General features: G+C 40.6%; 1 protein-coding gene across 14 annotated transcripts in view; it reads right to left on the reverse strand.

Annotated features, from left to right (window-relative positions):
* Positions 1-22,836, reverse strand: part of baz2ba (bromodomain adjacent to zinc finger domain, 2Ba) — a 353,869-nt gene that overhangs the window by 150,252 nt on the left and 180,781 nt on the right. For all 14 annotated transcript variants that reach the window (XM_072579429.1, XM_072579427.1, XM_072579426.1 and 11 more), the window contains one exon: positions 1,350-1,517. In XM_072579429.1, the coding sequence (XP_072435530.1) occupies positions 1,350-1,517 (168 nt within the window). The remainder of the gene's footprint in view (positions 1-1,349; positions 1,518-22,836) is intronic.

A 22,836-nucleotide genomic window follows, 5' to 3' on the forward strand; every position in this document is an offset into this window, starting at 1 on the left:
ATTCTGTGTTTCCCTAGCTACTACCAGTCCCAATAGAGGATCACTGGACTCCAAACATTCTCTTTGTTCCCATAGATGCTGCCAGATCCACTGAGTTTCTCCAGCAATTTCTGTATTTTTTAGTGATAAGCAAGTGCCTATTTAATGGGAACTCACCAATCAAGCAACATTGAGATGTGCTCTCAAGGATATCAATCTTTGGGTCCTGACTGCATAAGCTTCCCTTTTTCCCTTCTCCGTAAAGTGACTATAACAAAGCTTAAAGGGGTTGCATTCATGGATAATTGACAACTTAAAAAAAATGAAAAATTAGATCAGTCAATGTCCTTTAACCTTCAGAGTCAATTAGAGATTGATCATGTATCCCCTTAAGTCAATTAGCAGAAGGTTTCACTTCTCCTAGGTCAATCAAAAATTATGTAATTTATCATGCTGTAGATTATGCCTTGGAAAAAATTCATAAGCAACAATTTTCAGTGACCAACTTATGCTTGAGAAAAGTTGAAGCTATCCTGCTTCCAAACAGGAGTAGAAATTCCTTAAGGCATTGGAGAGAGACCAAGAAACCAAGTGTTCACCCATTTCTTAAGTTCACTTGGTCTAATTCCAAATAATGTTATAGGAAATAGTTAAATGCTCTCTTGTAAAAGATAACCATTGTCTGACATTTGCATGGTGCAAATGTTCAATAACACTTATCCAGCCAACCCCAAATATCATCTAGATCTTGCTGATATCTGAGGAATCGCAAATGGTGAACATTGTGCAATTATCGGTATCTGACTTGATGGAGTAATCACAGCTTTTATTAGTTGGTGCAGCTGAGTTTCTGGTCCATAGTGATTTCCTAAATATTAAGGAGAGGTAGTTAGGCTGTCTTTTGTTGCCAGTTGCTATTATGTGCACTTGTATGACATTGATAGTACAAGTTAAATATGAAGACAAGCCAGGACTGTTTCATATTTGCACAATTACTTGAAGAACTGGAAATGAGTTTGAACATTGCGCAATGATTGATATGTATTATCACTTCTGTTTTTGGTGAAGGACATATCATTTTAAACAGCTAAGAAACCTATGACTTGTGCATTGGTCTATTCTGGGGCTGAGGTGACAAGTGTGATTCCAGCCACTGAAGAGTTTCTTCAGCCTCTGTTAACTGCCAACAGGTAATGGTCGAGGTGTAATGCAGTGGTCATATATCCATTACTACAGAAGGCATTGACATATAGCATAAATAAGTAAGCACATTTTTAAAAATCAATAATTTAATGGAAAGTGAAACACACATCCAAACCATCTTCAACAGAGACTGTTCCTAAATACAGATGTAGCTTGCTTTCACTCACCTTTTTGTGTCCCCCGACCAAACTTATTTGTGCTTCGGGAATGGAATGGATTGGAATCATGATTTGGAGTTGAAGCAGCAAACACAGGTGGAATTCGTAGCATGCCTGATGGGAAAAAAGTTGTCCCTGGACGAGTCTGTGTTTCTGTAGTTCGCCACCATTCAGTACCTTTATAAAAGCAGAGCAAGGGTTTTATATTAGGGTTTGTGTTTTTAGGTAACATTGTAATACCAAATTTAAAAACTTACTTAAACATGAATCAGTACATTTCTTCAAATTTTAATGGTTAAATAATCCATAACAGGCATTCTAAGCAAGATTTTGCCAGAAAATTCTAGCTAAGGATCATAAATTTTAGTTAGAAATTTAAGTGTCAGATGCAAAATAAATGAAAAAAGGCTTTTAAGAAACTGATAAATGATCCTAGGGTAAAATAAACTATAGGTTTAATTAAATTGTGTCTGTATAACATGGTCAGAATTAACATCAAGCAAACTTAAATAATGAATGACTTGGGTGAGGTATGGCAGTGGTAATGTCACTGTACAACTCATCCAGTCAACCCTAGGAACATTCTAAGGACATTGGTTCAAATCCAACCATAGCAGTTTGTGGAATTTAAATTCAATTGACTATAATCTAGAACCAAAAACTCAATTGAGTAATGGTGAACATCAATTATCATTTTTACCTGGTCTGACCTACAAATCCAGAGAGTTTTAAAACTCTAACTGCTCTTTGAAAGAGCTTAACAAGCCCCCAGTTCAAAGACAGTTAGGAATGCACAATAAATGCTGGCCTTGACTTTTTAATAGCTATTGGGTCTGTGTTCTATGCACTGTTTTTGACTTGATTGCACTGTCTTGTCTATGTTTGTTACTGTTATCTTTGTGACGAATGGAAGTGGGATTGGAGGCTTGTCCTCGTCTTCCTGAAAACTGGTTAAACGCTGGGGTTTGGAGTTTGGCTTTGCTGCCATTTCCCCTGTACATAGTGGTTTTTTTTGTGGACTGTTGCCTTCTGTTTATTGTCAACTGCATTTTGTACTGTTTAATAAAATAAATGCTGGCCTTGATAGCTTCACGCTCAGCATTACTCATATGAGCTTTCAGTTCTAGATTATTATCAATTGAATTTAAATTCCACAAGCTGCCATGAAATAGTAAAGGAAAAATCTCTCTCTAAGATCCTTCTCTCATAATGAAGACGGGGAGGAATCCTGCAGCAGCATCGCAGTGAAGCAGTTTGGAAAGAGAGTCAAGAAATGACCTGGGACAAGAGGAAGCAGCTAACTGGGTAAAGTTGGGTAACTAAATCAGCTGGATGGGAGATTCAAGATGGCGGCAACCCAGTAGGTCTGCCCTGTTGAGCTCTGCACCAAAACCAAAACAAAGTGGTGCACTCACCCTCCCTTTATTACCCAATGTGGTAGAAACAGTTTATTTTTTGACCCCTAGAATTGTTCAGTGTTAGTTTAAAATAGTTAGGAAAATGACAAAAGGGAAAGGACCGTGAGGATTGCAGCAAACAGTAACCCGGACCCTCCACCCACCCCAACCCTTGCAACAATGGACATGACCTTGGCCGCAGCGTCAGCCTCTACTATCACCCCAGGGGACTTACCTGTGGAGCAGAGCCTGGTCTTGGAGTTTGAGAAACTCCGACAGATCGACTCAGCGATGGAGGAGACCCAGGCCAGACTTGAACTGATCTTGGTCATGCTGCAAAAACATGACCAGGAGATCCAGCGTCTTGGGCAACGTGTCGGGAAGGAGGAACAACGGGCTGCGGCATCAGAAACCGCAGCGGAATCCTCGAAAATCGAGGTCATCGGAAGAACATCCGTCTGGTGGGGCTTCCAGAACGGGAAGAGGAAGAAGGCCAGCTCGTCAGCTTCTTAAGAGCAATGGCTCCTGCAGTTTTTGAAGCTGGAAGTCGAGGCAGGCCGGGTGCAGGTTAAGCGGGCCCACCAGGTCACAGTGCATAGGCCCTGATGTGACCAGCGCCTTTGCCCGGTCTAGTGCGATTCCAACACTACAGGGATAAGCAAATGATGCTGGAAGCCTCTAGATGATTGGGGAAGGATGCACAGGCTCTGATGTACAAAGGATCACAAATTATGCTTTTCCAAACCTTTTCTGCAGTCATGATTTGGAAGAGGAAGGCCTTCAATGAGGTAAAAAGGCAATTATGGGACTTGAATATCCAGGGTTCCGTTAGATATCCGGCAATATTACATTTCAGCCATGGAGGGTCTGTGTTCAATTTGACTCAAAGGACTTTCTGGACGCTTTAAAATAGACTGGCTGGCTTGAATAATATGAACAATAATATTTATTTTGCTTGCCTGGTTTACCTGGTTGAAGGGGGGCGTATTTTTAAAAATATATGTGGGGGTCATAATTGTTTTTTTCTTTTTCTGTCTCTTCTCCCTGCTCTCTCCCCTCCTGTCATCCTTCATTTTTTTTCTTATCATTTCCTTTTGCTTTTCTCTTCTGGTATGGGATGGGGGAGCGTGATTGGGGGAGGCGGGGGAAGGTTATATATTTCTGTTCTACCAGGACTGCCTATGGTTACAGAATGGATAGGACATGTTGAGTGCCCATTTTTAACTTTCTTGTTGTAAGATGTGTGTATTTTTTCTTATTCTGTGTTGTCTGGGGCAGAGGCACAGCTTCAGCTAGGAGGAGCCATGGAGGGGTTAGTGGGTAGTATGAGCAAGGGGGAAGGGGGCAAGTGTTTTCTGTTGGTATGTTGTTAAAGTAGCTGTTAGAAGTTTTGATTTGGTAGTTTTGGAAGTTGTATTTTTAAATTTATACAAACCGCTTATTGTTTTCACTCAGAGCACTATGGGTGGGGTCCTTCCTCCCAGGGGTCACGGACTGTTTCAGACAGACACAGCTAGCCATTCATTTAAATGATGCAGCTGGAACGTTAAGGGGAGTCATTCACCAATTAAGAGTAAAAAGATACTTTCAAGCCTTAGAAAGGAGGGTCGACATAGCCTTGCTGCAAGAAACATATTTAACCGATAAGGAGCACTTGAAGTTACAGCACGGAGGGTTCGAACAAGCGTTTTTCTCATCCTTAAATTTGAAAAATAGAGGTGTTGCTATACTCATCCAGAAGAAACTCCCATTTCAAATGTTAGACCAAATTAATGATGAATATGGTGGTTTATAATTCTTAAAAAATTAATACAAGGAGAAGAATATGGGATTTTGAACATATATTGTCCCCTAGCACACTCCCTCAAATTTTTAACAGATGTGCTTTCCAGTTTGATGGCCCTTGGGCCGTGTCATACAATTATAGGGGGAGATTTTGATTGTCTTATTGACCCCAGCGTGGACAGGATGCCTAGGGGTCTTGCAGGTATATCCCCGCAATCCAGGCAGTTGGTGGACCTGAACAGAGAGCTGGGGTTGGTGGGTATATGGAGACGTCTTCACCCCGAAGGTAGGGTTTTCACCTTTTTCTATAATAACACAAGTGCTCTGCCAGAATTGACATGACTTTTGTCCCATCGACCTTTTTGAATTCAGTGCTATCTTGCAGAACAGGGAACATAGCCATTTCCAATCAAGTGGCAATGTACATGGAGGTCAAGGCCAGTATTAACAGGATAGGTTCCTGGCATTGGCACATGGACCCTTTCCTCTTTAAAGATAGCAAGTTTATAGAGTATTTCTTGCAGGAATTTAAAACCTGTTGGGACATTAATTTGGGTACAGCCAGTAATCCAACAGAGCTTTGGGAGACTGCCAAGGCCTATGCACGGGGTTGGATTATTTCTTACTCAGTGACCTGGAAATGACAGAGGGGAGAGCCGCAGCATTTGCTCAAAGTTCACCTGAAGTTAGCATATTTTGACAGACCATCTGTAACTAAATTGCAGCGGATTACAACCATCAGGGTTACTTTGAATGCTGCACTTACCCAGACAACAAAGGGGGAAATCTCTTTTGCGAAACAGAGGCTATTTGAATATGGTGATAAACAGTGTAGCTATCTAGCATACCTAGCCAGAGAGAAGGATGCCCCCCAATCTATCACAACCATCAGAGTGTGGGCTGGTACTCTTGCTTGCAATGCCAAAAAGATTAATGCAGCATTTAGGAAGTTCTACTCTGAGCTGTATCGGTCGGAGGGCTGTGAGGACAGATTGATGAAGATGGAGTCCTTTTTTTTAAGGCCCTGGACCTTCCTGTGTACCTTCAGAGCAGGTGTCGCAGCTCCAGAATGGTAAAGTGCCCTGCCCAGACGCATTTCAGAGTGAGTTTTATAAAGGGTTTATAGATATGTACAATTCTTGGATATGTACAACTACTCATAGTCAGAACTGCCCCTCATCCTCTCTGAGAGAAGAGAAATATTTTTCTTATTCTTAAGAAAGGGAAAGCCCCAGAGGATTGCTCTTCATACAGGGCCATATCGTTACTGAACGTGGATTTTAAAATTCTGTCGAAAACACTGGCATTAAGGTTGGAGAGAGTTTTGCCTTTTATTGTAAAGAAGGACCAGACAGGTTTTATCAATGGTCTTGGGTCTACTAATACCATTAGAAGAGTATTAAACATGGTCCCGGTATGCCAGCAAGGTTTGATTCTGAGCTTGGTAGTCTCCCTGGATGCAGAGAAAGCGTTTGACCGGGTGAAGTGGCCGCACCTCTTTTATGTACTGGCCTTGGAGGGGTTTTTGCCAAATGGATGGCAATGTTATATAGTGATCCGAAAGAAGCAGTTCTCACTAACGGTATATGGTCAGATAATTTTAGTATTGGCTGAGGCAACCAACAACGGTGCCCTCTCTCGCCACTATTATTTACATTGGTGATTGAGCCGCTGATGGAGACCATCCGGAGGGATCTCAACATAATTGCCCTGGCTGTAGGGTCAGGCAGTCATAAGATCACCGTTAATGTAGGTGACATTCTTCTCTTTTCTAATTGATCCCATGACATCTGCGCCCCAGTTAATGTAAGTGATTCATCTCTTTGGTTAGTTCTCAGGGCATAACATTAATTTTATGAATTCAGAAGCCATGCCTGTGGGGGGCCTTACTAGAATATCTGATTTTGGGGATGGAACCAGTTTCCCTTTCAGGTCGTCACAGGGAGACTTCCTGCATTTAGGCATTTTATCACCCTGGCCTTCGATCAATTATATAAAGCTAATTTTGTGCAGTTGCTAAAGATAAGGCAGGATCTTTGGCGCTTGGAGGATCTTCCGATATCTTAGTTGGGTAGAACAGCTCTGATCAAAATGAATGTTCTTTCTCGCTTATTATATCCCATGCGAATGCTCCCCTTGATGCAGCCTACAGAAGCTTTACGATTGCTCTTCTGCAGGACATTGGGGTTTTGGATTTCCCGGACTTTAAGAAATATCAGTTGAGTTCTTTACTATCCTATGTGGCTGACTAGGCCTGCCAGGATCCGTGGTCAATTTGGTTGGACATCAAGGCCTCCCAAGCAAAATGCCCCCTTATCAATTTGTTGTTTATGGACAAGATGAGGACTGTTCTGGACCACTGCAGAAACACAACTGTCCTGAACATAGTTAAAGCATGGAGAATGATTCGGCAAGGTGAGGAGAACTTACAAAAAACTTTCCCTTTCACTCCCATAATGGGAATGTTCGGATTCCGGCCAGGGCTGTTGGACTCTGGCTTTAAACTCTGGGAATCTAGCAGAGTCTCCTGTTTGGGAGATTTATTTGATGGGGAGGTCATGATGTGTTTCGAGCAGCTGAGTCAGAAATATGAGCTATGAGCTATTAGTTACTTTCAAGTTAGGGACTTTATACAGAAAAAGACTACATTGATGGTTAATCCCTATAACTCAGATAAGAAGAGGAATGCACTCCAGTCTACGGATGCTCTCTCAGTCAGCACCCTCTATCACTTGTTAGGAAGTAATGTTACGAAAGATATTGAGCGGCGACGCGGAACCTGGACTCAGGAATTGGGGTTGGAAGTGTCGTCAGAGGTGTGGAAGAATATTTGGGAGAAGGTAATGAAGATTTTGATTTGTAATAGAATGCAGGCTATGCAATTGAAGGTACTCCACAGGGCTCATTTGGCACCGGAGTGGCTTGCAAAATTTAAGACAGGAGTGTCCCCAGTGTGCCCCAAATGTAAAACATAGGTTGGCTTTCTTACCCATTGCTGTGGTCATGCCACAAGCTTCATAGTTATTGGGGTGCCATAGCGAGAGTTTTGGAAGAGGTCTTGGGAACTGAGGTTAAGTTGGATCCAGTGTCCCTCTTCTTGGGTTTGCCAAATCTCCCCTCTTTGGACATGCATAGGAAGAAACCGTTTAATATTCTTTCATTCTGTCCGAGAAAGAACATTCTAATGAGCTGGGTGTTGGAGAATCCCCCGGGACTATTGGGCTGGTATAGATTCGTTTTGGAGCACATCCCCCGGGCTTCCTTACGAGTATGGTGCACCAGAAAACGGAACTGTTCTATAGAACACGGTAGCCCTTTCTGAATTACTTGGATGCAGACTTGTCAGCTATATTGGTCAGGGCCTTTGTATAGGCATGAGGGCTATGTCTGGTGGTGTGTGGGTGTGTGTGTGTGGGCGGGGGATCCTGAACAAATACAGGTTTACTTACTAATGCTCCCAGTGGTGGGGAGCTTTGGTGGGATTGCACTGAGTGCAGTAACTTAACTGAATATAACTTAATTTACTTTGGGTTTAACTTTATTATTTTTTCTCTTAGTTGTTTATTGAATTGTAGGTTTTGTCCAGTTTTATTTTCTCTCTCCTCAGAGGCTTGTGGAATTGAGTAGTAGCTTGTTTTCTGTTATTGTCATTATATTATAAGGTTATTGTACTATTTTGTAGTGATTTTACAATTTTGTAAAAATTTGAAAATCTTTTTTCTCAATAAAAATATTTACAAAAAATAAAACCAGCTGGATGATTTAACTGGCTTGAAACTACAGGAAGAAATGTAACAAAGAAAATTTACAGTCCAGGAACAGGCCATTTGGCCCTCCAAGCCTGAGCCAATCCAAATCCACTGTCTAAACCTATCGCCCAGTTCCTAAGCATCTGTATCCCTCTTCTCCCCACCTATTCATGCATCTGTCCAGGCGCGCCTTAAATGAATCTACTGTGCCTGCCTCTACTACCTCTGCTAGCAACGCGTTCCAGGCACCTATTACCCTCTGTGTTAAGTAATATCCCCCTTAAGCTTTTTCCCAGGGTGAGGGATTCAATAAAGAGAGGTCACGTATTCAAGGTGAAAAGTGAAAAGTTTATCTCTATCTACCCTGTCTATACCTTCATGATTTTGTAGACCTCAAAGAGGTCCCCCCTCAATCTCCTTTTTTTCTGATTAAAACAATCCTAACCTCCTCAACCTCTCTTCATAGCGAGCACATTCCATAACAGGCAACATCCTCGTAAACCTTCTCTGCACCCTCTCCAAAGCGTCCACATCCTTTTGGTAATGTGGCGACCAGAACTGTTACACAGTATTCTAAATGCAGCTGAACCAAAGTCTTGTACAATTTTAGCATGACCTGCTAGCGCTTATACTCAATACCCCATCCGATGAAGACAAGTATACCATATGCCTTCTTGACCACTCTATCCCCCTGTGCAGCCACCTTTAGGGTACAATGGACCTGAACTCCCAGATTTCTCTGCTGCCTCCCAGAGACTTGAGGCAGAAAGCAATTTGCAGTTAACTTGGAAGCTATCAGCTTGAAACAGGCAGAGAAAATGCATCTGCCAGCAGCTAGGAATCAGCTGTGAGACCAGCAAATGTACAGAAGCAATAGCAACTTAGAGGACCCTTAGGAGTCAGGAGTGTTCATAATATTTAAACTTGTCAGCAAGAATAGAGCACAGCCTTTTTGCAGAGAAATCCACAGTCATGAGGTTTTAAAGGGAATTGGAAATTGCTTATCCAAAAGTTAATGGAAGAGGCCCTGTGAAATTTCAAAGCTCGGAAAAGCTGTGAAATGTCAAAAAAAATTAAAGTGACCTGTGGTTTGATCCCTCAAGAAAAGAACAAACTTAAGATTGTCACAATATATAACGGAATTCGTGGGGCAAAGGTTTTAAAAAAGTAAAAATTAACTCATAGCATTATTAAGTAGCAAGTTAATAATGCTTACTTTAGTTCTTGGAATTATTTGATTTTTCACTGTATATAAGTTTTTTTTTGCTTAAAAAACATGCAATTTTGTAGTGTGTTTCTGTCAGTTAACTCCAGGATGTTCAGGATTTCTCTTTCAACAGTAACAGTCCATAAAAGGTTTGCAATAAATCCCACAACCCTTTGAGTTACCCTACTGAGCACCCAATTTTAATCACACTTCAAGGCAGCACCTTCAGCTATCTGTCTCCAAGCTTTGGAACATCCTACCTACAAGTTCTCTATCATTCTACCTCATTTTTGTCCTTTACAACACTCCTCAAAGCAAAATCATTGATAAAAGTTTTAGTCATCCGATCTAATATCGCACATTGCTCAAAATATTTTGAAAATAGTATCTCTACAAAGCACCTTATAGAATTTTATTGAGTTGAAGTTACCATATAAATATAAATTGTTGTTGACTCGACAACGCTACTGGTCGACTATTCAAACAGAAAAGGTTTAATATCAAAGAAGTATCCAATCATTGCCTCAACAGAACTTTTTTCTGGCATGAGTTAGCAATTAATCTGATTTCAGGTTGCACTTTTGCTCAATGAGCTGGTGGATTTGTTCTCAGATGTTTCATCACTATGCTAGGTAACAACATCACTGAGCCTCTGATGAAACACCGTTGTTCTGTCCCGCTTGTTATTTAAATTAGATTAGATTAGATTACTTACAGTGTGGAAACAGGCCCTTCGGCCAAACAAGTCCACACCGACCAGCCAAAGTGCAACCCACCCAGACCCATTCCCCTACATTTACCCCTGCCCCTAACACTACGGGCAATTTAACATGGCCAATTCGCCTAACCTGCACGTTTTTGGACTGTGGGAGGAAACCAGAGCATCCGGAGGAAACCCACGCAGACACGGGGAGAATGTGCAAACTCCACACAGTCAGTCAGTTGCCTGAGGCGGGAATTGAACCCGGGTTTCTGGCGCTGTGAGGCAGTAGTGCTAACCACTGTGCCACCATGCCGCCCATGTCTTGGTCTATTATGGTGGGTGATATCACTTTCAGTTCTTTTTCTGAGAGGTTGGTAAATGGGGTCCAAATTAATATGTTTGTTAATGAAGTTCTAGTTTGAATACTCGGCCTCTAGGAATTCCCATACGTGTTTTTGTTTAGCCTGTCCCAGGATGGATGTATTGTCCCAGTTGAACTGGTGCCGCTCTTCCGCTGTGTGTATGGATACTAGTGATAGCTGGTCATGTCCTTTGGTGGCTAATTGGTGCTCATGTATCCTGGTGACTAGTTTCCTGCCCATCTCTCCAATGTACTGTTTGTTGCAATCCTTGCAGGGTATTTTGCATATGACATTCGTTCTGCTAGTTGTTGGCACGGGGTCCTTTAAATTCATCAGGAGCTGTTTCAGTGTGGTAGTAGGTTTGTGGGCTACCATATGCCTAGTGGCTGGAGTAGTCTGGTCTTCATCTCAGAGATATCTTTAATGTATGGCAGGGTGCCTAGAGTTTCTGGGCATGTTACGCCTTCTTGTTTAGGTCTGTTGTGTAGAAATCGGCAGATTGCGCGCTTATCGGGTACCCTTTGTTCCTGAATATGATGTACAGGTTTTTTCCTTGACTTGTCTTAGTTCTTGGGTGCTGCAGTGTGTTGTAGTTTGTTTAAGTAATGTCCTGATGCAGCTGTTTGTGGGTTTTGGGATGATTGCTCTTGTAGATGAGTACCTGGTCAGTATGTGTGGCTTTCTGTCACTCTCCATTGGCTTTGCGTTCTACCACTAGAGCTAGAAAACCGCTTTACAGAATGGCATTTTTTTCCTGCTGTTATCAGACTTTTGAACAGACCTCTCAAATTTTAATTTTGATCTCTCTCTGCATCTTCTTTGCGACTGTAACACTGTATTCTGCACTGCTCTGTTACACTTTTTAACGGTACAATCTGCCTGTATAACATGCAAAAGCACACATTTCACTGTATCTCAGTACATGTGATGACAATAAATCAATCAATCATGAGTAGGAACAACTAGGACCCGAGGGCATAGCCACAGAGTGAAGAGACAACCCTTTAGAACTGAGATGAAGACAAATTATTTCAACCAGTAGGTGGTTAATCTATGGAATTCAGTACTGCAGAGGGTTGTGGAGGCCACGTCATTGAGTATATTTGAGAGAGAGATACATATCTTGATTATTAAAGGGACAGGGTTACAGGGAGAAGGCAGGAGATTGGATTGAGAACCAAAGCAGCCATGATTGAATGGTGGAGTAGAATTGATGGGCCAAATGATCTAGTTCTGCTTCTCATCCCATGGTCCTATATGTCCAGTCCAAATTACTACATCACGGCCACAATAGAGTGTCATGCAAACTCAGGACTGAAACTTAAAAACAAAGCATCTGAGAGAATCAAGAGTACAGAGAAGGTTCTGAAAAATAATAAGAAAATTCAACATGAATGGTTTGCAGAGGCAGTAAATACAATTCTTTAATCTTCTTTTAGAATGGGAATACTGCACAAATTCAATGGATAGACGATGAAAGGTAAAGGACTGAGGCAATAAAGACTTCAAAAACATAATTCTCTGAAAATGTAAGTGCATCAAAAAAATTATTGTATTGGCTTCAGATATTCCAAAGGCTAGAGAGTTGCCAGAGCAGCATAACACTGGAGTTATGCATCAGGACCATGTAGAATCCCTGACGCAACTGACTGACTCATTTGTAATTGGCAGGGAAACTGAAGCTTCCATTCAGCAATTCCCTGCATCTCGGATCCTCCTGAGTCTATTAAAATATCTAAGCTTTGTCTTTACCTGGGAGAAGCCTCATTCCAGCCCTCCTCCACCTCTTGGCCCAAGACCACTCCTATCGACAAGGGCTCAAGTGCAACATTTTTCTCCCCAGTCAGACCAGACAATGACAGTTGCTTCTCAGCCCCATTCTCTTGCTTCCCCCTCCCAACTCCAAACGGTGTACCTTTTAAATATGTATTTAAGAAATGTAACAATCAATTTGCAAACAGCAAAGTTCCACAATAAAATGTGGTAACCACCATATAAGTGGTTTCAGTGATGGTGATTGAAGGGTAAATATTAGTTTGTGTTTAATGTAGCAAAGCTGCTCTTCTAAGTGAGATAATTGCTGAAATATTTACTAAGTTCAGTTATCTAACCATATAAAAATAGCTTCAGTTTTGAAGAAAACATCCACACCAGCAGAAGGACGGATTTAGTTTCGGCAGTTTCCAGTCCATCAGACTCAGAAGAAAGTGTTAAGCTGTTTAGGCAGTCCAAGTAGACAGTTGTAAGCTTTTCTTACAACTCTGAGTAAAGTCCATGTATTAGCCAGTACTTCTCTGATAGAATGAAGAAAATCTTATCTGGTGAATACACAGGAGGTTGCCCAAAGGAAATGCTTGGGACCTCATCAATTCAGTAAGAAATTTTGAATATAGAAGTGAAAATTCACTGGGGTTGACTGCCTACAAAGGATATTGTTGGAGAATAGATGAATCTTTCTCTGTGTTGTTTAAGATCTTTCCAAAGTATTTTCTGAACATAAAAGTTTCAACACAGCAGTGAAAGAGGTGGCAGTCTAAGGATATACTAAAACCCATGAACAAAGACCCAATCTCACAGCTTCAACATAACAGCTTCAACAGGAGACAGCATAGAGGATATACTGAGAATCACGATCAGGGACCCAGCACTTCAGCTTGAACACAGCCATGGTGCAGAACGGTGACACAGTGGTTAGCACTGCTGGTTCACAGCATCAGAAACCCGGGTTTGATTCCGCCCTTGGGGCAATGTGTGTGTGGAAACCACACATTCTCCCAATGTCTGTACGGGTCTCCTCCGGGTGCTCCGATTTCCTTCCACAATCCAAAGATGTACAGGTTTGATGGACTGACCATGCAAAATTACCCATAGTTTTCAGGCTAGGTAGATTAGCCATAGGAAATGCAGTGTTACAGGAATGAGGTGGGTCTGGGACACTGGTCAGAGTGTTGGTTGACTTGATGGGCCAAATGGCCTGTTGCCACACTGTAGGAAATCTATGATTTTTTCGAAATGGCAGTAAGAGGATATACAGATGCACAGGATCAGGAGCTCAGCAGCAACAGCTTCAGGGGCTGTTGACTGTGGCCAAAAAAAAAGTGACATTACAGAGAAGCAGTAGGTTGATTGTTTTCTGATTAAAAATGTATTTTTATTGAAGAAATTGAGAAACAACCATAAGGATTGAAAGTCAGGGTCAACATTATAATTATTATAATTAAGCAAAGTTGGATAACGGGAATAAAGTTAATGTAAGGGAAGTAAGGTTAAGACTAACTAAGAAAGACAAAATTAAGGTCAACATTTAAAACATGGCTACACAGGTCAGTTGAGTGGAATGGAGGCCAGGTCATTTAAGTATATTTAAAACAGAGATAGATACGTTTTAGATTGCCAAAGCGGTCAAAGGTTAATGGGGAGAAAGTGAGAAAATGGGGTCGAAAAACTTATCAGCCATGATCGAATAGTGGAGCAGATTCGATGATTCGAATGGCCTAATTTCTGCTCGTATCAACATGTGCAGCAACTGCATCCAGCTGCAAAAACTTGAACTGAGAGTTTCAGAATTTGAACCGCAACTGGAGATGCTGTGGCACATCTGTGAGGCTAAGAGTTACGTGGATAGCACATCTTAAGATCCTGGATGAAGAAAAGGAATGGGTGGCTGGCAGGCAGTCTAAAAGAAACCAAAAACGTCCAGGCTGATACTGCAGGAATCTCCTGGTGTCCTGTTCACAAATCTGTTTTCCATTTTGGAAACTAATGAGAGTGATAGTTCCTCAGGAAAGTGCAGTCAAAGCTACATTTGTGGTACTGCAAGCAGCTCAGCTGGAGAGGAAGAAAGAAGAAATTACAGTATCGGGGATTTATTAGTTACGGGAACACTCAGGCATTTATGTGACCAAAGTGACTCCAGGATTGTATGACACCTGCCAGGTGCTAGGATGTCAAAGATATTCTTCTAGGGGAGGGTGAATAGCCTGAAGTTATGGGACATGTTCTTACTCATGACTGAGGTAGGAAGTGGGAACTGGACCTTCAATCAGAATTTACAGAGTTAGGTAGAAAGTTAGCAAGCAGGTCATCAAATGTAGCAATCTCCAGATTGCTCCCAATGTCACATGCAAGTGAGTACAGAAATAGGACAGTAAAGCGAATTAATGCAGATCCGGAAACATAGTTCATGAGAGAGGGTTTTAGATTCCCAGGACATCGGGATGGGCTCTGGGGAAGTTGGCACTTGAACAGACCTGGGATTGAGTTACTACAAGGCAGTTTTCTAGAGCTGGAAAAGCCTTAAACTAATTTAGCAGGGGTGGGGGAACCAAGGGAGAATAGTACTGATGATGACCAGGGTTCATAACATACACAGAGATGCAACTGGCACGAGCATAAACAATAGCAAGTTAGCAGAATAAGTCTGAGTAAGAGAAAAACATGAAATCTAATTCAAGGTTACTGTGCATGTATATGAAAGCACATGGTATATTAGATTGGGGAATTACAGCTGCATATTGTTTTGATGTTGTGACAATAACAGATCTGGCTCAAGGAACATCAACACTGGGTGCTAAGTATTGCTGGGTACAAGATATTCAGAAAAAATAGAAAAGGAAGCAGAGTTGGAGAGGTTGGAGTATTAGTTAAGGAGTGCACTACAGTGCTGGAGAAACAGAATGCCTCAGAAGGGCAGAATCAACTTAAGTCGAGTATGGTGCTGGAAAAGCACAGCGGGTCAGGCAGTATCCAAGGAGCAGGAAAATCGACGTTTCGGGCAAAAGACCTTTATCAGGCATGCGCAGAGTCAACTTGGCTCGAACTAACAGACAAAAAGGTTATAATTACATTGCTAGGTGTAGCCTATAGACTACCAACAAGTGAAAAGGATGTATATGATCAAACCTGCAGGGAAGTTCCAGAGAAATGCCAACATTATAGGGTAGATAGATATAATGGAGACTTCAATTACCCAAACATAGAGTGGGATACTTGTAGAGTATAGAACAGCAGGGTACAAGTGTTCCTGGATTGCATGCAGGAGAGCTTCTTACATCAGGTTTCTCATCCAACAAGGATGCACTGATGGATTTGGTTCTTAGAATTCAAGAGAGTCAAATGGATCAAGTGTCAGTTGTGCAACATTTAGGAAACAGTGACCACTGCATCATAACAGTCAGGACGATGGAGAATTACATGCAACAGACCAAAGAAAGAAAATTCAATTGGCAGGGGATAAGAATGGGGTAACAAAGAGCTGGGCAGGATTGACTGGAATGAGAAGGTGGCAAAATCAATAATTGAACAATGTGCTCTCTTTAAAGACGAAATTATTCAGATACAGTCAAAAGTAGACTCTTGCACATGAAAAAGGTAGAACAAACAAATCCAGAGGTAAGTGGATGATAAAGGAGATAGAAATTAAGATGAAAAAAATGTGCTTATGATAAGTGTCAGAAAATAAAATTGAGAACCATTAGGAACATCAAATGCTCAGAAGGAAAGCGAAAAAGCAAATGAAGGAAACAAACAGAAAGATGAGAAACAATGAGAAAAGGCCAGCAGTCAATATTAAGGTGCCCCATTGTCTTCTATGGCCATAAAAAAACAGTAAGAGGGTGATAAATAGGAGGAACAGGGTCAATTAGTTACCAAAAGGGATTTACACCTGGCCAGGGGACATGGTTGAGGTCTTAAATGAATACTCTGATACTTGACGACAAAAAAAAGAGACATGTTACCCAGGCCATGGTGACAAAGGATGGAACCCAGCCATTAGAAGGGTTCAAGTTTGATCGGATAGAAGTGTTGGGTAGACTATTGACACTTCATGTTCACAAAAAGCCAAGACCAAACAAAATCCATCCAAAGATTTTGAAGGTAATGAGAGTTGAAAATGCAGGAGCAGTTGCCACAATCATTTAGTCCTCCCTATGCTTGGGGAGGTGTCAGAAGACTGCAGCATTGCAAACACTCTGGATGTATAATGGCTTTGTTGGGTTAAGATTGATAGATTGTAATGCTAAGTCCAGCAATTACAGACCAGTCAGTTTAACATCAATGGTAGAGAAGCTTCTACGGACAACTATTCAGGATAGAAGTAGTAGTTGCACAGAAAAATTGGGTTGATTAGGAAGAGTCAGCATGAATTTCTAAAGAGGACATTGTGTTTAGCTAACATTTTTTGAATTTTCTTTTGAAGATACAACAGAAAGGCTTGACTATGCTAACAGTGTAGATGTGGTGCACATGGATTTTCAGAAAATGGTTGAGACAGTTCTACACAACAGACTTGTAAACAAAGTTATAGGTCATGGAATGAGAGCAGCCTGAATACAAAATTGGCTGAGTAATAGGAAATTGAGATTAATGGTCAATGGATATTTTTCAAGCTAGAAGAAGGTTTGTAATTAAGTTCCCCAAAGAACTTTATAGATAAATATCTGACATTATGTTTCTTATTAGTTTACTTTAAGATTCCATCATCCTTTTCTTGAAAAGTTTCTTGATCTGACATTCCTAATGCTTCCAATCTTCTGGTTTACGATTTATATTTTACAAATTTATAAACCTCTTCCTTGGATTTAATATAATCTTTCACTTTGCCTCTTTCTAGCCGCGGGTGGCTTACCTGACCCATTGGAATCTTGTGTCTCAAACAAATGCGAATGCATTAATTATTTAAATGTTAGCTACCACCCGCCTACTATAATTTCTTCTAATGTAGTTTCCCAATCTACTGCAAACAATTCGCACTTATATCTTCACAGTTTACTTTCATTAAATTTAAAATCCTAATTTCAGATTAAACTGTATAATTTTCAATCAATGTAAAATTATAACATTGTGGCATAATAATATTATTGATCAGCCCTTTCTCATTCCACAACACTAATTACTAAAATACCACAGTTTCTTGTTGGAGGTTCTCCAACAAACACATTTTTTTAAAAATTTAATTTGCATCCCAGGAATTTGTTCTCCACAATTAATGCTAATTAGGTTTACTTAGTCTAGTAGGGTTGAGGTCCCCTATTACTGCATTATCTTTGTTACATGCATCTCTAACTTCCTGATTTATACGACACCCTACATTACCACTATGATTTGATGACCTATCATCAACTCATATCGCTGTTTACTTCACCTTCCCATTTGTAAATTTCACCCAAACTGATTCTATACCTTGATCTTCCAATCTACTATCCGCTCTGTTTAATATACTATTTGTATCCTCAATCAACAGTTTTATTTCATTTCCTTTCATTTTTTGGGGTATCTTTCTTAAGTATCAAATACCCTTAGACATTCAGTTTCTAATCTTCATGACCTTGTAACTATGTCTCCATAATGGCAATTACAGCATACCTAAATATTTTTGCAGCAACCTGTTCAGAGATGTTATTATACAACTCTGGAACACACGGTTGAAACCAGACCTTCTGGCTCAGAGATAAAGAAACTATCACCTATTTACTTCTATAAAATTAATTCATCTATCTTGTTTTGTTTGAAGTGTATATTAAGTTTAAATGATTTAAAGATTTAATATAAATAATAAGAGGGACAAGAATGCTATGAGAAAAATATTTTCACCTAATGGGTTAGGTTCTGGAATGCACTACCAGAGAATATTGTGGAGGCAGGTTCTATTGAAGCAGTCCAAAGGCAACTTGGTGATTACTTGAAAAGGAACAATGTGCAGGATTACAAGGAGAAGGCAGATGAAGGGTACTGCATGAACAACCCATTTACAGAGACAGCACAGATACAATGGACCAAAGGGCAGTGACCTTCAGATGTATAAAAGAGGATGAGAAAACAAAGGCCATTTAGAGCCACCAAAAAGTTATCTTCAGCACCTGTTCCAGACATTCTTCCTGATACCAGAATATGGTCCCAAAAACATCAAAGCGTAGTCCTTCTAAGGAACTATCAAGGTATCAAGCATTCTGCTCAAAGCAAATTTTATGTGGTGCAGCTGTTATTCATCTGGCTCAATGTTACTACTTTCACCATGAAATAACTCTACACAAGTTTGCATTTAATGGTATCATTGCCACTTCCACAGCATAACATTTTACCATTCCTGGAAATCTACATTTTGGTACAAAGAGCAGTGGGACTCTAATTTGGGCAATTTGGTCGGTATGGACGAGTTGGACTGAAAGGTCTGTTTATATGCTGTATGGGTCTATTGACATCAAGCTAATGAGGAGTCACCTGCTTAATTGCCCCAATTGCTGTGATGAAAGTGCACCCATAATGCTATTAAGGAGGAAATTCCAGGATTTCAAGCCAGCAATGATAAAAGAATGACAATATATTTCTAGGTCAGAATAGTGAGAGATTTAAAGTGGTGTTCCATGCACCTGCTACTATTTTCCTTGTAGGCAGCATAGTTCATTGTTTCAGAAGGTGCTTTCAAAGAAGTCTTAGCAAATTGCTGCAGTGCATCTTAAAGATGATTCACACCGCAGTTACTGAGTTCCGGTGCAAAGATTAAGGTACTGAACAAATAAGCTTTTCTCTCTAATTAAAGCAAATCAGACATGTCATATTTTGGAATTATAAACAGAACACAGGTGACAAGCAGATGAGATAATTAGAGCTGTCTCCACTGTCCACACAATTGCTAAGATCAGTATTACAGGTTGCTGTTTCCACTTTTTTGGAAAAGGAACTGAATTACACAAGGAAAAACACGGTCTCTCAAATTACACGTTTAGAAGTTATTACACATAAACATCAATTTGTCTTTTATCAACCCCTATAAACATTCTCCTGATTTTTCCTAAAGACAGCTTTACTTTTGAAAAGAAAACTCAAAGATTTAATCCCAATCAAAAATTGACACTGATTTTCTAACTTTGACTAATTTTGAGTGGAAACTGCCAGAAGCTGGAGAAAGAAAATCTCACAGTCACTGGACACTGCTGACTGAATAATTTGGACATATCCAGAGACACTGCACATTTTCAAACGACACAAGCTAAATTCAATTCAGTGTTGCAGCTTCAAATAAATACATTTACTTCAAGTTCAGGCTTTTTGGAGATAGAGTTTCAACTAATATTTAACTAAAAGACACTAAATCTAACTAAATTGACATAATTAATCATGTTATCATGAAACACAAGGCAGATATTTTATAATATGTTTAACATTTTATGGTTGGGGATTAGAAATTTTAAAAGCCAGATAGAAAACAATTTCACAAACTGTCGGGACGGAACACTGCATGCCCTGAGTCAGTTGCGCAAGCAGAGAAAAGTCATGCGCTCAATCTGACTTGCATATATCAGTTCAAATAATATCATGTGTATATTATTACAGAATAGAGTACATAAAAAATGTATTGTCATGACTCATTAGATGCAGAAATACAGCTGAGGGATAGGATCTCACTAGAAGAGAAGGTAACTACTATATCTGCAGGGGAGTTTCCTTGACTCCCAAGGGACCAGTTCCAAAGAAGCGTAACTGGACCTGAAACATTAATTCTGTTTTCTCCTCACAGATGCTGCCAGACCTACTGAGTTTTCCTATCAATTTCTGTTTTAATCTGAAGGGCTTTGAGCACAGCATTAACCATCAATGCGAATGAAGTAGTCATTCCATTAAAAACAAAGTGGCACATCACAATGGAGCCTCTGCTGACAACTTCTATGGTAAAACAGATCACTGCGATAGTAGTTCTCAAAAACTGTCACTCCGCCTAGCTGATGGCATAAAAATAGGACAGACTACTCCAACCTGCAACTGAGTCTTCTAGGCTCAGAGCTAATCAAGGTCAACCATTTATCCTTAATGGCAGCTTAATAGTTACAAATGTCAATCTGTAGCGACTTAGGAATCATCTTGTTTGAGGTCTCGGTTAGGGAATGGGGCACAAACGACAGATACTAATGATTGTTGCGTGACCAAGTCTCAATACTTTGCTTAACTTACAAAGTATAGGTGTAATGGATTTGATTAGAGTCATAGAGATGTACAGCACGCAAACAGACACTTGTCCAACTGGTCCATGCCAACCAGATATTCTAAATTAATCGAGTCTCATTTGCCAGCAGTTGGCCCATATCTCTCTAAATTCATCGTGTACCCATCCTGATGCCTTTTAAATGTTGTAACTTTACCTGCCTTCACCACTTGCTCTGGCAGTTCATTCCATACATGTAACACCCTCTGAATGAAAATGTTGCCTCCGAGGTCCCTATTAAATCTTTCCCCTCTCACCTTAAACCTGTGCCCTTTAGTTTTGGGCTCCCCTACCCTGAGGAAAAAGAGCTGGACTATTCATCCTTTTTATGTCCCTCATGATATTATAAACTTCTATAAGGTCACCTCACCCCAGTTCCCAACACTCCAGGGAAAATAGCCTCAGCCTATTTCCCCTCTCCCTACAGTTCAGACCCTCCAGCTCCAGCAAAATCCTTTCTGAACTCTCAAGTCCCACAACATCTTTCCTATGATTTTAACCTGGATTTTATGCTGGTCTTCGTGGCTCAGGATCATAGGAGGCTATTCAGTGTAACATGATTGCCAAATCCTTGAAAGAGTTATCCAATTAGCCCCACTTCCTTGCACTTCAGTCACAGCCTCTGCAAAATCCTCCTTTTCATATGCATACTGAAGTTCTTTTCAAAGGTTGTTATTAAATCTACTTCTACCATCCATTCATCCTCTTGTCCTTCAGCACCTAAGCTGGTCCAGTGAGACCATCAGAGTCTGCAGCCAAACAATTTCAGGCAGCCTAAATATGTGCAGCACTAGCAAAACTCTGTTCAGATGAAGTAAACCTTTCAAATTGATAAAACACCTGGAGTAGATGAATAATTGACAATTAACAGCAAAATGACAAACTAACAACTAATGTCCAAAAACTGGGTTATCAATTTATGTATATAATTTATCTAATACTAGGCAGCATGTAAAGTGAGAGGGGAAAGATCAAAAGAGATGTGAGGGGGAAGCTTTTTCACACAGAGTGGTAAGAGTCTGGAACGTGCTGCCAGGAACAGTACTGCAGACGATACAATGGGGGCACTTAAGGGTCTTTTAGATAAGACATGGCTGGCAGAATGGATTGTTTCATCTCACAACATGTTCAGCACAACATATGGGCCAAAGGGCCCATTCTTGTGCTGTACAGTTCTTTGTTCTATGTTCTATCATTGGAGTAGATGTTGTACAATCTGATTTGGTGCTTTGTGAATTCAGCATATGGTAAATGAAGCATGGGACATTTGAAGTTAGACTGAGCATAAGTCATAGAGATCTAAAGCACAGAAAAAGGCTCTTTGGTCCATCAAGTCTGCATTGGTCAAGAACAACTACCTGACTATTGTAATCCCATTTTCCAGCACTGGGCCAATAGCCTTGCATGCCTTGGTAAAACAAGTGCATATCTAAATATTTCTTAAGAATTTACGAGGGTTTCTGCCTCTACAACTTTTATGGTAGTGAGTTCCAGGGTCCCATTACTCTCTTGGTGAAAATGTGTTTCCTCTCATCTCCTTTAAACTGTCTGCCCTTTTCTAAAATCTATCTCCTCCCCTCACCACCTAACCACCACTACCCCTACCCCTGGACACCGACCCCTCCGCGTGAGTTTTAAAGATATCTCTATATTTCAAATGTGTCCCCTCTCCATCTTCTCTACTTTAAGGAAAATAAAATCAGTCTGTCCAATCTCTCTTCATAACTGAAATTCTGTAGCCCAAGCAAAAGCTTGGTAACCTCCAGTGCTGTCAAATCTCTCCTATAATGTGGATTCAAGAACTGCACACAATACACTAGTTGTGGTCTAATCAACATTTTGTACAGTTCCAGCAGGAAGTGCAGGATGATAATCTAAAGAGATCAATAAACTTTTCAAAACATTGCTAATGTACACTCCTTCAGCCAGTGAACGAACTTTAAATAATTTGACAGGTAGCATATTTCACCCACGAAGTATTTGCACTTCCTGTCTACTCAGATTAGGATTTCAACAGGCCAGCTAGCACATAAACAACAGCACAGCACGACTGAAGTTCTGCAAAATCATCTCGCACTACGGACCGCCATTAATGAAAATAAAATAATTTAAATGATTTGGTCACTTCAGCAGTCCAGGACATTCGACCTCGGACTTTGGGTGACCATCTTCCAAGGCAGACTTCAGGACAGGCAATGACGCAAAGTGGCCAAGCTGAGGCTGATAACCAAGTTGGGGATGGCCTCAACCGGGACCTTGGGTTCATGTCACACTACAGGTGACCCCATTCCACTCTAGGAAAAAGTGAGAACTG

The sequence above is a fragment of the Chiloscyllium punctatum genome, chromosome 10 (genome assembly GCF_047496795.1).
Source record: "Chiloscyllium punctatum isolate Juve2018m chromosome 10, sChiPun1.3, whole genome shotgun sequence".
Lineage (NCBI taxonomy): Eukaryota > Metazoa > Chordata > Chondrichthyes > Orectolobiformes > Hemiscylliidae > Chiloscyllium > Chiloscyllium punctatum.